This window comes from Ursus maritimus, unplaced genomic scaffold, assembly GCF_017311325.1.
Source record: "Ursus maritimus isolate PB19 unplaced genomic scaffold, ASM1731132v1 scaffold_4, whole genome shotgun sequence".
Classification (NCBI taxonomy): Eukaryota; Metazoa; Chordata; class Mammalia; order Carnivora; family Ursidae; genus Ursus; species Ursus maritimus.
This window is the reverse complement of record NW_024426552.1, coordinates 78,711,186-78,727,153: the sequence shown is the minus strand read 5'-3', so window position 1 is coordinate 78,727,153 and position 15,968 is coordinate 78,711,186. Positions and strand designations below refer to the sequence as shown.

Here is a 15,968-nt window from a genome sequence, read left to right as displayed (position 1 = left end):
AGACAGAGGAACATGTTAAAAGATTCCCTGTGGATACAATTAGCAAAATCTAGAGAGTGGGAAACTATGGAATAAGTATTCGGTTTCTCAGCAGTAAATTTCAAGGAAAATAAAGGATTGAGATGGAAGCAAAACCTATAAACTTAAAAGAGCGTTAAGAGACCTATCAGCCAGCTCTGATTTGTGGCCCTTGGTTGGATCTTGATTTAGACACACGAAATGTAGAAAAAGCAAAAACAACAAAAACCTCAACAACATTCGACATTTATGAGTTGATTTGAAATCCAAACACTGGATATTTCGTATTGAGAATTTTTATTTATTTTTATTTCATATTGTTAATTTAAAAAAGTATGCTAATGAAGTTGTGGTTATGTTAAAAAGGACTAAATCATTATGCTTACACTGAATTTTTATAAATGAAATATTCAAAATCTGAGAATCATCTCAAAATTATACTGTGTATTGGGGAGTCTGTGGGAGTACAGGTGAGACAAGATCGGTGATGATCTTGTAATTGATGAGGCTGATTCATGGATGCAGTGTTCATTGTATTATTCTCCCTACCTTTGTATATATTTTTAAATTTCATAGTGAAAAGTTAAAAATTATCATGGTTATCAGTTACTGACCATTTATGTATTTGGGGACATTTATAAATATTAGCCTAGTTAAGTTTCCCGAAAACTGCATGGTTTTTCAAAGATGGGAAAACAATGTCAGAAGTTTGGAACTTGTTTAGGGTAGGGTCATACCTTAAGTAACAGAGTCAAAATTCACAATCCAAATTTATCACACAGTAGGTTTTATTTCTCTTTTGCTGGGCTAGGCTGACTCCCATATATTATGCTGCTTTGTCTTCCTGTTTCTCTTTGTGTTTTAGGTTGATGTTTATTTCAGAGAACTTAGAGGTACTATTTTCAAACAGCCCTGTTCTTTGCCAGAAGCCGTGAATGTCTGTCTTCCAATAATGGGCAGGTTGCTACAGTTTCCCTTTAGATTTAGAAAGTTGGCGTATTCCTCCCATGTCTGCGTTATGCTGAAAAATAAAAAGACCATATGTAAACAGGGAATTAACTTTTTGCACTCTGTCTTTTTTGCCATTTCCAGTGACAGACTGGCACTTGACTAACATTTTTTCCCCACTAATTTATGGGATAAAACTATGCTGACCTAAAATGTCTGTGTATACTTGACATTCTTTAAAACTTAATGAGACTTCTAATGCATATAATTTTTACTTTTTTTTTTTATAGGCTTTGGTTGGAGAGAAGGCTTGTTATCAATCCATCAGTAGCTATGGTGGTCAGATCTTTTATTTGGGGACAAAAGTAAGATCTTCTACTCTGTAACTTGGCATTTGTTCGTGTCAGGGTAGTTGCAGTTGAAGGAGGTTTCTGGTAAAGAGAGCTGTGCATTACAAAGTGAATATTGATCAGCAGTAATCTAAAACTTTTAGGGGAGATATACGTGTGTGTGTATACACACACACAGAAATATATATATATATATTTTCTTTTAAATAAGCTCTACACCCAATGTGGGGCTTGAACTCACAACCCCAAGTCAAGAGTCTCACGCTCCAACTGACTGAGCCAGCCAGGCTCCCTTTTGAGGGGTTATATAGTTGTGATTTTTAGCTTATTCATTTTCTCTACTTTTAGACATATTTTTACTTTCATATAGGTTATCATAGGATGCTTATTTTCTTGATTGAAGGATATGCTTTCATAATCTTCACATTTATGTTTTCATGACCAGTAAGATACCTTATCATGTATATTTGTCATATAATTAAGATGTCCTTTAGCTTAGATCAGCTTAGCATATATTAAAATTCATTGAGGTGTTTGACTTAGAATAGAATCACTGGAATAGGAACTTTTTTGTATATTAATTTGTTCCTTGCTTTTTTTTTTTTTTAACTTGGAGGAATATTTCTTCATCATTAAAATTCAAAATATTATCGAGTTAGTACAGACATTTTGGGGCATTCTTTGTTCCTTTCCTGTGGAATTAACTCCTTTGTTGGTAGACTTAGTGACCATTAAATGTTTGATTTACTCTTTAATGTGGGCCCTTGAAAGCCCTTTAGAGATATCTCTAATTGTAGTATGAAATATTTTTCCTTAGAGAGATGTAAAATGGGATGTGGGACTGGGACAAATGTGTCTGCCAAACAAGGCTGTTAAAGATGATCATTTTAATTACAGTTTCTTTATTTTCCAGTCTGTTTATGTGATGATGCTGAGAAGCTGGAGAGAGGTGAGTTCAAAGTAATTTTATATGTTAGAGCTGTTGAATTGATAGCATCTTAACATTTCTGTTTTGACTTTGCAGAAAAGATTATTTGGATTTGTGCTTTTTAATTTCAGAAGTGTACATCAGTGATTCTGAATCACTATAACTATTAGGTACTTGATTTGATAAAACCGGCCATAAATTAGGGTTACATTTAGCTACGTATATGAGAAAATTTAAAATAACAGTGACTTCAACAAGATTTCTCTCTTATGTAAAAACAGTCTGGAGGTAGGGAGTGTGTGGCTGGTGTGGCAGCTCTGTGGTCTTTAGTATACTGTCCTGGTCCACCATCCTTGTGTGTGAATTCTCGTCTCTAGTTCATTTTATGTTCCAGAATGGCTGCCGGAGCTCTAGCTGTCAAGTCCACATTCCAGGCAGGAGGAAAGGGAAGAGAAGGGCTGACCCCTGCCTTTAAGGTCATATCCCAGGAAGGCCAAACAACGCTTCCACTTACCTGTCATTGGCCAGAACTTAGTCACATGGCCCCAAGTGGCTACACAGGAGTCTTAGAAATGTCCTTAAGCTGGTATATTGTTGTCTCAGGTACACTTGGGATTTGTTACTAAGGAGGAGGAAGTGAATGGAGGTTCTAATAAACAACTAGCCATTTTTGTTATACTGACATTCCAGCCTTCTCCTCTTTTCATATTTAGGGCTTGTGGCTGCCTGTATTAGCCCGTACAGTCACTGTACTATCCAGTGCTTTAAGAAATTATTTTTCCTAGAAGTACGATAGTCACAGGGGTGCCTGGGTGGCTCAGTTGGGTGATCGTCTGACTCTTGGTTTTGGCTGAGGTCATGATCTCAGGGTCCTGGGTAGAGCCCCGCGTCGGTCTCTGTGCTCAGTGCAGAGTCCTCTTGGAATTCCCTCTCTCCCCCTGCCCACCCTGCTCATCGGAGACGTGCTCTCTCTCTCTCAAATAAAATATAAAATCTTAAAAAAAAAAAAAAAGATAGTTACATAGTTATTGGAATAATTTTAGCTGTTAAGCAACAACTTCTGAAAATGTATTAGGTAGAATAGGAATTCCAACTGGTATTTAGTCAAACAAAGGGGTCTAGCTTTTCTCATTTATTCATTTTAGAGAGTGGATCATCTCCTAAAACAAGATTGTCTTACAGAAGCCTTGGCTCTTGCATGGTCTTTCCATGAAGGAAAAGCAAAAGCAGTAGTGGGTAAGTTAACAGAATACTAGTGTAGTAGACGTTGTTTAGAGTTGAGAGAATGAATCATCATCATCATCACTCATAGAATACTTTTTAGCTTAGTGTTCAAATATTTTATGAACAAGATGTTATCAAACCTTACAGACTTCCAGTGAAAAAGGTTAATGACAAATACAGAATATAGAGTTTTAATGTCACTTTTAAAATTCTTTCATAAGGAAAATTTACTGTTGGAATAAAAGGGAAGTACGTTGATATGTGATCAGATCCAGTAGATGGGAGACACTCTTATTATGACATATTAGTTAACATTTTGATATCTAAGGATTATTGTAATTATGTCTATTGTTAGCACAGATTGTAAATAAAAGACCATAACAGTGTCAGTTCTGAAGATCTGGACTTTGTTTTTGTGCTGCATTTTGCTTCTCTGCAGGATTATCAGGGGATGTCAGTAAGCGAAAGGCTGTTGTTGCAGATCGGGTGAGTATTTTAATAGGGGCTTTACGAGGGTACAGTACAGATTCATTTTTGGTATTAATAATTTGGGGGCATAATTGGGTAAATGGCTACAGTCAAGAAGAGAGTATATAAAAAAACCAAGTCAGGTTATAATTCCCTGGTGTCATCCTGAATGCTTTTAAACTTTCTTATCGCCTTTCCATTTTTCCCTTGCTTTTACTCTCTTATGAGGATGATAAAGTTATAAAGGAGCCAAAAGACAGCAGAAAGGAGGAGGGAGAAAGCCAAGGGTCTGGATTATTTCTCAGCCTAATTATAGCCCATAGAAAGTTGACATGTGTTAGTATTCATAAACAGGTGATTATGAGAAATAGAAATACTACCTGTGTGTTTGTGTTGCCTGAGGTAGCAGAGAGGGCTGACGTTTTATTATTATTATTATCAAATAGCATTAATCTAATTAATGCTAATATTAAATGTTGGCTTTGTTTTCCCAATCTGGACTTAGTTGAATCCATTTATTCTGTAGTCATTCCTCTTTTTTTATTGTGCAAACGCATTGGTAAAAATTACATTTCAAGTTAGTGTAAGCATATAGGAAATATGACTAGAAATTGGTCACTCTTCAGACTCATGAACAGTTTTCTCAATATTTGCTAAAATACTTTAGGGATTTGTGTTCTATCTGTGCTCTTGAGGGAAAGACCTACAGCAGAGCATTCCTGAAGAGTTTAACTTCAGTTTTTCATTTCCTGAGCAACAGAGATACCACTGAGGTCTAGAACCTGGAGATTAGCAAATTAGTAATAGCCCTGAGGCTGAAAGAAATTAGTCTGGGGTTAAAAATAATGGGAAATAAAGGCACTAAAATTTTAAATTGTATTTTTAATAAAGCTTGATCCTGTATTACTTAGGAAGATCCACATATATTAAGTATTGAAAAATATGAGAGATTTGTTTTTATTTTCTATATAAGGCTATTTTCCTTACAGATGGTAGAAATCCTATTCCACTATGCAGATCGAGCTCTGAAAAAGTGTCCAGACCAGGGAAAAATCCAAGTGATGGAGCAGCATTTTCAGGTACACCTTTGCACGTGCTTCTGAGGGACATGGCTGTGAATAGGTCTAATACTGCTCCTTTGTATTACTTGAGAATGGGGCTTTCATGTTTTGGTTAAACATTTTTCAGCCTTCAGAACTTTATTTCTGGGCTTTTGGGGCATTCTAAATGATGAAGTTTTGAAGTAACAGGTCACATGGGAACAGATGCGTAAAACGTGGAGTATTGATGCAATTAGCTCCTTAGTGCTATGTGGAAGGAAAGGATGTGTCTATGAGGGTGCATACCTGTGAATTGACATCTTACAGTGGCTGACACCTTGCTGATGACTAACATTTATGTTAACTAGGCTAGTTGGAGAAGAGGTGTACTACCAAGGTTTAAATTTAGTACTAGGAGCACCTGGGATTCAACAACAGATTGGTTACCCAAAAAAAAAAAGATCTCTAAAATATGCTAATGAAAGATCTTTAGTTTCGTTTGGAACTCAATGAAAATGGAAGGCAAGGAACAGTTTAAAGACCTACACAACTTATATTATGTGAGTTGTACTATTCGTAGTGATCTCCAATTATATTTATTGCAAATCTCTGTTTGTCCTTCTCCATTTTTCAAGCTCCCTCTCCTCTCCCTTCCCTTCCCTACCTTCGCTTTTAACAAAAATTGTAGGGTCAACAAACATTTTCTAGAAAGGGCCAGATGGGAAAATTTAAGCTTTGTGAAGGGGCCGCATGGTCTCTGTCACATATTCCTCTTTGTTTTCTTTCTTTCTTTTTTTTTTTAAACAGCCCTTAAAAAATTTAAAAACCGTTCTTTGCTGTGAGCCTTTCAGAGACAGGCTGTGGGCAGGACTTAGTCCGTATGGCAAAGTACTAAGCCCCTGGCACTTGGGCGTATAATGTGTAAAATAGACATGGTGCTTGCTATCTTAAAGTTTGCAATGCAGTCAAAAGAATTTTTCTTGTGTACATTAATGGAAATACTTAGAAGAAATCTAGGGGTTTTGATGTTCCAAAGAGCAGGCATAGCTTATATATTTCCCTATCTCCATTCAATGCTAGGAACTTTGGAAGACAAGGGTAGATAGTGCAGTTAAGAGCTGGAGGGTATGAGTGGAGGATTTGGGTTTCCTGAGCTGTGCTTTTCAATGGCATGGTAGTGGGCTTCTGGCAGAGTAACTTTTATTACTGTTTGGTTGTAGGCTTATTAAATCTATCAGTAAAGTAGAGGAATAAGCCCCAATAAAATTATGAAATCAGATAACTTAGGAGGAAGGCATATGGCAGAAAGAAAGCACTCGGGAACAATACTGTTTGGTAATAATAACTTGTATATAAATAAATTTGTATATACCATTGTGGTATATATAGAATACAATATTTTAACAAGGAGGTGTCTGTTACCAAGAAGTGAGGGGATAGTATTTAGGAAAGAACTCTGGCCATTGAAAGGTACACTTTTTGGAAAGAAACCTCTAACAGGGAACACTTGGAGGGGCTAATGAGGGGTGTGTGTGTATGTGTGATACAGAAACCACTGTGCTGGGGAAGGATGTGGCAGAGAGCTGTAAAAGAAGAAAGGAAAAAAAGGTGATGTTCTGGTAGAGAAATGCAAAAAAATCTTAGCATGACAGGGACTTTAGATGATTGTTTCTAATACAGATTATAAAATTTACAGAGAAACAAACTAGTAGGGTTGTGTTCTTTAGATATATGTTGGAAGTTTCATTCTGCGAAAATCGTTTGTGCTATAATTTTGATTAATGATTGAGTCTCCTAGAAGGTAAAGGAAACAGTGGTGGAAACCATTATTCCGGATTTACTTTTTATTGGTGATTGGGGAAATAGAGTGGATATACTCTTCAGGGAAAAAAAAATACCACTTAATTTTAAAGATTGTAATAATGTTGAGAAATGAGCTCCTCTTGAATCCTGTGTTTTAGAAAGCACATGTTTCAGAAGAAAAATATGGGTACAGTCTCATGGTTATAGGCTTCAAAAAACAAATGAGTTCACAAAGGACAGGAAATTCTTAAATTTTGACATAATAACCACAAAAATTTGAAGAGAAAGGAAATGGGGAAGAATGTTGAGAGAAATATTGGTCTACAAGGCACAGACCAGCTATGAAAGATGGAGAGAGGCAGATAATCAAAGATATATGTCAAAGGCATCATGAACCTATAAGACTGTTGGAAAGGAAAATAGTCCCCGGATTGTGCCTACCAAAATGCTGAGGGCTACCCAAAAAGGGATTTTGACCAAGATTCACTGAGTATCTGCTACACACCAAGTACTATGTAAATTTTTTTTAAATATAATTTTTATTTAATTCTCTTGACAACCCCATGAAGATAGATGCTGTTTTTAATCCCATTGCATGAATGAGGGAAGTTGAGCTGGGAGAAGTTAGGTGATTTTCCAAGACAGCATTGCTGGTAAGTGGTGGGGCCAGTACTCCAATCTAGGCCTTTCTGGTTTCAGAGCCCAGCTCCTAACCAACTATTGTTTTATATGGTTATTTTCAGAGCAAGTGCAGGGAAAGGAACCATGAGGGGTGACTGATGTTAACAGGTGATCAAGAATGAGAATTCCAGCAAACATCTAACCCATTTAATGCTTACTGTGTGGCTGGCACTGTTAATGCTTTACACGCATTAACTCACTTAATTCTTTCATAACTCTGTAAGGAGGGTACTGTTTTTATTCACACTTACAGATGAGATTGAGGGACGGAGAGGTTAAGTAACCTGTTAAGGTCACACAGTTTGTAAACGATAGAGCTGGGATTAGAATCCAGGGTTGGGCTTCAAGTCCACATCTGCATTGTTCTACTCTACTAGAGAACAGCACTTCTTATTTTGCTTCCATTTTCTCATGAAGAAGAGAATCGTCTTTAAAGTGGAAAAGCCTAGTTAGAAATATATTGAAGGAAAAGCTGAAGCCCAGCAAATGTGACATATAGTTTGTTGCATAATGATTGTTTAAATCTCAAAACCCAGTGGAATTATAACCCAGATACAGTTTGAACAATCTGTGTCGCTATTCATAATTTTTAAGTAACTTTGGATTCATTTTTAAATAAAGCATGTTCAATTAAGCATGGATGCCTAAGCAGAGGAGACACAGTTTATTTCACTCAGGAGGACAATTTTATTCTGGAAAAGGTGATCTTCAGCCCATTAGGATGAGTGAAATACATGTATGGTTGGCCACAAATCTGCCTTAATGTGTTTAAATTTTTGATCATGAAATCATTAAATAGGTTGATTCTTAAAGTGTTTTTTTTTTTTTTTTTTTAAAGGAGGAGGACTTAGGAAAGTATCCACTGATAACTCCAGTGTGGTTTATGAACATTTTCCATGAGTTCATTTGACAACCACCATGTAAACTCATAAGTTACCTTTTTGAAAGGAAAATGAGGACAGTATATTCATGGGATGCCTATTACATGATACCTTGATTTCATTCAACCGTTGGTCTGAATTTTTCATTATCCTAATGGCTGAAATAGATTAATGAGTAGTAAATAGATTGGTAAATAGTAAATAGCTTTGCAGCTAGATAAACATCCCTACCCAAAAGAGTATTCTTTGGTGGCTTAGTATTAATTGCATTTTAAGGCTCTTTCATATCCAGTTTTTTATAATTGATTTGGTTGAAGATTTAGTGAGTGGCTTGTGAAATTTAGGTGGCACCAAGAATCAAGGTTCAGAATAATCTTGACAAAATGCCGTCAAAATTGTTACAAGATGAAATTTAACAAGGATGAACATCAAAACTGCATTAGATCCAAATAATGAAATTACATAAGTATTGGATTAGGAAGATCTCGCCGGACAGGATTTCAGTTGACCACAAACTTAGTATGAGTTAATAGTTTGTGAAGGCCCAGAAAAGGTAAGTAACAGTACCACTGGGCTACCTTTTGGAAATAAAAGTTCTGAGATACTTTATGGACTATTGACAGATTCAGCCACATCCCACAACCAGAATGGTGGGAGATTTAAAGAACAGCATTTGAAAAAAACTGTACTTGGTTTGTTTAGTCTGATGGCTAAGTAAGTGGAGACATGCCTGTGTTCAGATGATGAAGGGCTCCAGTATGGGGGTTTACTGTATTGCAGCAGAAGGAAGGCTAGTATCAGTGGGTAGAAATTAGGAGGTGTATTTCAGTTTAAAATTACACAGGGAAAGTGTAAAAGCTCTTGGATTGATGTGCCTCCTATTGTTGAATGTTTTGAAATAGAGGAAGACCAGCAGACCAAAGACTTTCTTTGTGGGGTGGGAAGATCTGATATTCTGTATGAAGAAATGATCATTGGAAACATAACCTCTAATCCAGTCATTTGAAATTTCTAGTAAGACTGGTTTCTATTTCAGTCAAAATAGTGAGAATTTATATTTTACCAGCAGGTGGCACTCGTGCCTGCTGCTTCAATTTTCATCTTTACTTTTGATGAGAAGCCTGGCCTTTTCCTTTGAGTCAGGATATATAGTTCAGTATTTTTGCTGTTTTCCGAAGACCAATCAATATTTTGTCCTTTCTTAACTGTAGAAAATAACTTTGGAATCTCATAATAGTTTCGATAGGCTGTGGCTTTTATTTATCTGAGAAAAGATTTGTTGTTTTTTTTTTATAATGATTTTTTATTATATTATGTTAGTCACCATACAGTACATCCCCGGTTTTCGATGTAAGGCTCGATGATTCATTAGTTGTGTATAACACCCAGTGCACCATGCAATACGTGCCCTCCTTACTACCTATCACCGGCCTATCCCATTCTCCCACCCCCCTCCCCTCTGTAGTCCTCAGTTTGTTTCTCATAGTCCATAGTCTCTCATGTTTCATTCCCCCTTCTGATTACCCCCCTTTCTTTATCCCTTTCTTCCCCTACTGATCATTCTAGTTCTTATGTTCCATAGATGATAGTTGTCTTTCTCTGCTTGACTTACTTTGAGAAAAGATTTGAACCTGTAACTATATTTGTATGATAACTAGTAGGATTAAAAGGAATTAAAGCATTCTCTGTCTCATACATCTTGAGCCTCACCTTTTTTTCTGGTCAAGTGTTTTGCATCCCAAAACAAAGTCTAACAGCAAACAAATCCTTTCTTAGCCCCATGCTGTTCCCAGGAGCCTGCTGCCTCTTGTTTGCCCGTCCTTTACAGAGCCAAACATCTTGTGTTGTCTTGGTTACTCACCGCCCTCTCCTCAATCGCGTCTGTAAATTCAGTGGACCCTTTATCCTTCCTCTCAGTGGTCCTCAGTACAGTTCAACACAGTTAATGACTTCTTGAAACAGTCTGTCGCTTTGACTTTTCTGGTGTCCTACATTTCAGGTTTTCTCTCTTGCTGCTTTCTGGCTTGCTTTGTTCATTCTTCTTTCTCCTCTTCTATTTAACCAATAAACGTTAGAATTCTTCACAATACTCTTGTCTTTTATTTCTGAATCAGTGTTCTCAAGATGTTGTCTGGACCATTTATTTCAAAATCACTTGAGAGGATTGGTTAACAGTACTTTTTCTTGAATTATTTGCCAGGTCTGCTGAATCAGGCTCTCTGGGATTTTTTACCACGATTCCTGATCAGCCCCTGAGGTGACTCTTAAACAGATTAAAGTTTAAGAATCATTACTTTCTCTCCCCATCGGTGATGTAGAGAAAGGACTGTCTTACTAGTATCTCCAACCTAGATTGTTTTCTAAGTTCTGAGATCCATATAGTAGGTTGCCCATTTACATCTCCACTTGGATGTTTTATTTATTTTCTTTAAAAGATTTTATTTATTTGAGAGAGAGAATAAGAGAGAGCACAAGAGCAGGGTGAGGGGCAGACTCCCTGCTGAGCAGGGAGCCCGTTGTGGGAGTCGATCCCAGGGTCCTGGGATGGTGACCTCAGCTGAAGGCAGACGCCCAACCGACTGAGCCACCCAGGCGCCCCTCCACTTGGATGCTTTAGAAGTACCTCAAGCTCATGAACATCCCTTCACGAAGCCTTCGCTAATGGTCCTTATTTAAGTGGATGGATCCACTGTATATACCTGAAACAAGTTGAGTGATTCTTGTCTTTTCACTCGTTCCTATTGAATCAGCCCTTTGACCGTTTCTCTACTCTGTTTACATCATGCCATCCATTCTGCCACTATCCTGGTGCGGGTCACTATCATCCCCTCTTGGTTTATTACCATAGCCACTTCCCGTACATATTCTTACTGCACTTCATTCTAGAGAGAAATATATATATCAAGTGTAGACGTGAGACACTCTGGGTTTTAAGGTATTTTAAAGACCATTGTCCAGGAGTAAAGACTAAATTCCCTAGCAGTTTCTAAGGGTCTACATCATGTATCCTCACCTGTCTCCCCCTAATTCTCTGTATCCCTACCATACTAGAGTTTTCAGTTTCTTGACATCCCTATTCTCTCTTAACTCAGAGTCTTTTCCCATGGTGTTCTCTCCACATAAAAATTCTTTTCTGTTTCTTTTTAGCTTAACCAGCTCCTGTTTATTTTCGAGTCTGAGCTTAAATGTCACTTCCTCTGACTCCCGGATTAAGTCAGGTGCATTTCTTTGTAAAATACCACGCACTTTACTGACTCAGTATCAGTCTTTCCCAGCTGAACTTTGTAAGTCTAGGGACTGATTTATCCAAGCATCTGGTTTAGTGCCCTTGATTTGAGAAATAGTTGTTGATGGAATTAAAAAAAAAAAATGTTGTATACAGTGTTTGTTTTGGGCATATGTGTGTGTGTGTATATTTTACGTAGGCTCCACTCCCAATGTGGGGGCTTGAACTCAAAACCTGAAGAGCAAGAGTCACATGCTCTACCGACTAAGCCAGCCAGGCACCCCTTGGGTGTATGTTTTAAATCCGACTCAGGGAGGTTTGAACTGAGAACAGAACTTAGCGTACACAACACAGATGTCCATAATCATGGCTAATATTGTGTGCTGTGTGCCTGGCAAGTATCTCATTTAATCTTCATAACATACTCGAGTAATTATATATCCATTTTACAGATGTTTACAGGTAAACAGACACACAGAGGGTTGAATAACTTCCCTAATATCATACAGCCAATAAACAGTAGAATCACGATAGGCATCCAGGCTGTCTGGCTCGAGGAGCCTCCACCCTATACTCTGCTAGGGTTCATGCACACTTTATATTCTTTGATTATCTCAGACCAATATGTTGTTAAGTAGCTCTTTTTGAAAAAGAGAGGAATAAGTAATATCTAAATTTTAGGAAGATACTGAAATGTATAAAAAAGTAAAAATACAAAATGAATTCATTTTAGTATAGTCATGGGAATCATATCTGAATGATTGTGGACCATTTTATTCTCCGTCTTGTTGGTCCTCCATAGCATTCAGCACAGTTAATGACTTCTTGAAACTGTCCCTTTGGCTTCTCTGGTATCAGAAGTCTCTGCTAACAGTGTTCTAAACTCAGAAGCTGGTCAGTTAACTGCGGAAGCAGTTTCATGTATTTTAGGATATTGTATGTTGCTTCATGTTTGTGTATGAAACAGGGTAGAGGTATAAATAAATATAAGGCATTTTAATATGAAGGATTTGAAAAATACTATTGTTTTAAACGATCTTAAAAGTAAAGCCTTAATTAATTGTTCTCAGGCTCTCCTTCCTGCATCATTTTCCCCTCCATGAGAAGCAGGTCATTCAAGGCCATGGTTGTAGCCCCTGTTGGCATATGTTTTTGTATTAGGAGTTCATGCCAAAGAGTGGACAGAGACTAAAAGCTGAATGCAGAGTGAAGCAATAAGAGCCTTCTTTGTCTAACTCATGCTTCTTTGAGGTGATTTGAGGAAGGGAAAATAGTGTTGGTGTCCAGCACACCACCTTATTCCTGAGGCTTGATTAAAATATTGGTCTAGAGAGTTAGATCTTTCCTAGAAGATTGTTTTGTTATCATACCTGGAAAAAAAGAAGGAAAAGTACACACACACACACACACACACACACACACGCACACACATACAGAGGGACACTTCTATCTACATAGCTGCTTGTGGTGTTTGTATACTAATACTAGAATACAGCTGCCTCCCTCTGATAGCCTGTGGAGATAGACCTATTGGTCTGTCTATGTATGTGTGTGTTTTGGAATGCTTAACTACTCTGGTATATATATATATTCCAGGCTTTGTTAAAATTTTGAATCATTTTCAAAGCATTCAGTTTTCATTGCCTGATTGACTTCTAGAATACAGATTATGAGAGTGAATGCCATTGCTCCAAAAAGCAAAGGAATCTGCATTTGCTATCTCATCTCTTTTCACATCATCCCTATGAAAGAGGGAAAGCCAGAGATGATATCTTTAGTTGGTAGATGGTAAGATAGTCTCAATGCAATAAAATTATCTGTTCATTCATTCAAACAATTGACAGGCTTAAATTTAGATTTTCTGTCTATCAGTTCAGTGTTTTATTCACATATCTATTGCTTCTTTAATCTTAAGTATATACACATATCTAATAAGAGAAGCAGTTCATTATGGCCAATTTATAGCACTGTGCATTGAAGAGGAGAGTAGAGAAATTATTTATTTATTTATTTATTTATTTATTTATTTATTTATTTTCAATTTTGGAGACCAAAAATTCAGCCATTTTTCAGAGGCATTCTGCAAGGTATTGAGACTGAGAGGAATATTCTTAAAGCAGGTATGGCTCACTGTTTATGTTTGTGTTGAAAGACTTCAGGTAGATAGCCACAAGCAGTACCCAGCAGAGGCTGAACTTAATGGAGGAAGGGTCAGAAGTTTGTATGTGGGCCCTTGATCTCTCAATATCCCATGGAGAGGCATGCATAGACCAGGTGTCTGACCGGGTGGACTGAGGTTTTGCTTCAAGAGAAGGACCTGTCCTTTCCCATTCTCCTTTCTTTTAGGGCTTTTGTGAGAGCAACCTTCCCAATGGGCTAAGTGGGGTGATCATTTGAGCTTGGGCACCAGCTGCTCAAGGTGGTCGTGTACTAGTCCTGGAATGTCAGCTGTCTACATCTGACTGCAGATCCTGTGCACAGTTGGGTCTGTGCTTAGTCCTTGCTCCTGGGAGATGGAGAGCTACTGATCCTACCTAGCTTATTTTCAGGCATCTAGGAGATTGCCACCAGGGGTAATCGCCTGGACAATCTAGTTTGTCTCTTCATAATTAGATACTGGAAAGGAAGGTTTAATATATGGAAATAGACTTGGCTTTAATATTTCATTTTGTTTGTAGTTCTAAGTGTTCAAAATTGATAAGGACTTGGTTTCTTTAGGAAGCCAGTGAAAGCATTAATTTGAATGAGTTAGCTCTATTTGAGTTGAGAACTCTGTGTATCCTCTTTCTTTTTAAAATTAATTTTGTCTTGGGATAATTGTAGATTTACATTCAGTTGTAAGAAACAATATGGAGAGATTCCATGTACCTTTAATGTGGTTTTCCCCAGTGGGCATGTCTTGTAAAACTGTAGTACAACTGTATAACCAGCATATTGACCAGTATAGTAAAGATACAGAACATTTCCATCACCATCAGGATCTCTCATTTTGCCCTTTTATGGCCACACCTTCTTTCCTCCCACCCTAATCCCCTTCTTAGGCCCAGACAACGATTAATTATTTCTATTTCTAGAATTTTGTCATTTCAAGAAGTTATGTAAATGGAATTATATAGTATGTAGGCTTTGGGGATTCGATTTGGTGGGATTTTTTTTGTTGTTTTTTTTTTAACTCAACATAATTCTCTGGTGATTCATCTAGGTTGGTGCATCTGTCAATAGTTTTCTGCTTTTTATTTCTGAGTTGTCTTCCCTTCCTACTCTTCATTTAGAACCACATTACACAGTATTAATAATTTTCCTTCAACCATGAAACACAAGAAAGCTGAAGACAAGGAATGGCTATTACATTTACCCTTGTTTTTGCTTATCATGTTCTTTCTTCTTTTCTGATGTTCCAGGATGTCCATTCTTTTTATTGTTTCCTTTCTGTTTAGAAAACTTTCATTAGCCATTCTTTGGGAGTAATTTTGCTGACAGCAAAGTCTCTTCATCTTAGAATGTCTTGATTGCGGAGACCTGGGTGGCTCAGTTGGTTAAACGTCTGCCTTCAGTTCAGGTCATGATCCTGGAGTTCTGGGGCCGAGCCCCAAGTAGGCTCCCTGCTCAGCAGGGGTCTGCTTCTCCCTCTACCCCCCCCATCACCTGCTCTCTCTCTCTCTTTCTCAAATAAATAAAATCTTAAAAAAAAAAAAAAAAAAAGAATGTCTTGATTGCCCCATGATGCTTCAAGGATATTCCACTGGGCTTAGGATTCTAGGTTGTCAGTTACTTACTTTCAGCACTTGAAAAATACTGTGCCTCTTGCTCTGACCTCCGTGGTTTCTGATGAGAAATCCAGTCGTTCAAATTGTTTTTCTCATAGCTGAGGTGTCATCTCTTTGATGCCATTTTGAAGATTTCTGGGTTTTTTTGTCTTTAGTTTTCAGAAGTTTGGAAATCTGTTTAGTGTGGATTCCTTTAGAATGATCATACTTGGATAAATCTGTGTATTTGTGTCTTCTGCCAAACTTGGGATATTTTTGGCCGTTATGTCTTAAAGTACTTTTTCAGTTCTACTCTCTATCTTTTCTTCTTCTGAGACTCTGATGGCACATTAGGTCTTTTGTTCTAGTACCATATGTCCCTGAGTATCGGTTCATTTTATTTTATTTTTTTCCAGCCTGTTTTCTCCTTCAGATTGGAAATTTCTCTTTGTTCTTTCTTCCAGTTAAATCATTTTTTCCTCTGAACCATCTATTATTCTCTTGAGTCCTTTGAGTTTTTTAAAAATTCAGCTATGGTATTTTTCAGTTGTAAAATTTCCATTTGGTTCTTCTTTATATCTTTTATTTCTTGGGTGAAACTTTCTATATTTGTATTTGTTTTAAGATTGTAATTATAATTATTGAAGCAGTTTTA

The 15,968-nt window shown here is 37.2% G+C and overlaps 1 protein-coding gene across 1 annotated transcript in view; it reads left to right on the top strand.

The window, feature by feature from the left end:
- VPS8 (VPS8 subunit of CORVET complex) overlaps positions 1 to 15,968 on the top strand; it is a 246,405-nt gene that overhangs the window by 54,279 nt on the left and 176,158 nt on the right. Inside the window, exons 16-20 of the mRNA XM_008705231.2 lie at positions 1,257 to 1,331; positions 2,230 to 2,265; positions 3,390 to 3,480; positions 3,908 to 3,954; positions 4,926 to 5,015. Coding sequence (XP_008703453.1) covers positions 1,257 to 1,331; positions 2,230 to 2,265; positions 3,390 to 3,480; positions 3,908 to 3,954; positions 4,926 to 5,015 — 339 coding nt within the window. The remainder of the gene's footprint in view (positions 1 to 1,256; positions 1,332 to 2,229; positions 2,266 to 3,389; positions 3,481 to 3,907; positions 3,955 to 4,925; positions 5,016 to 15,968) is intronic.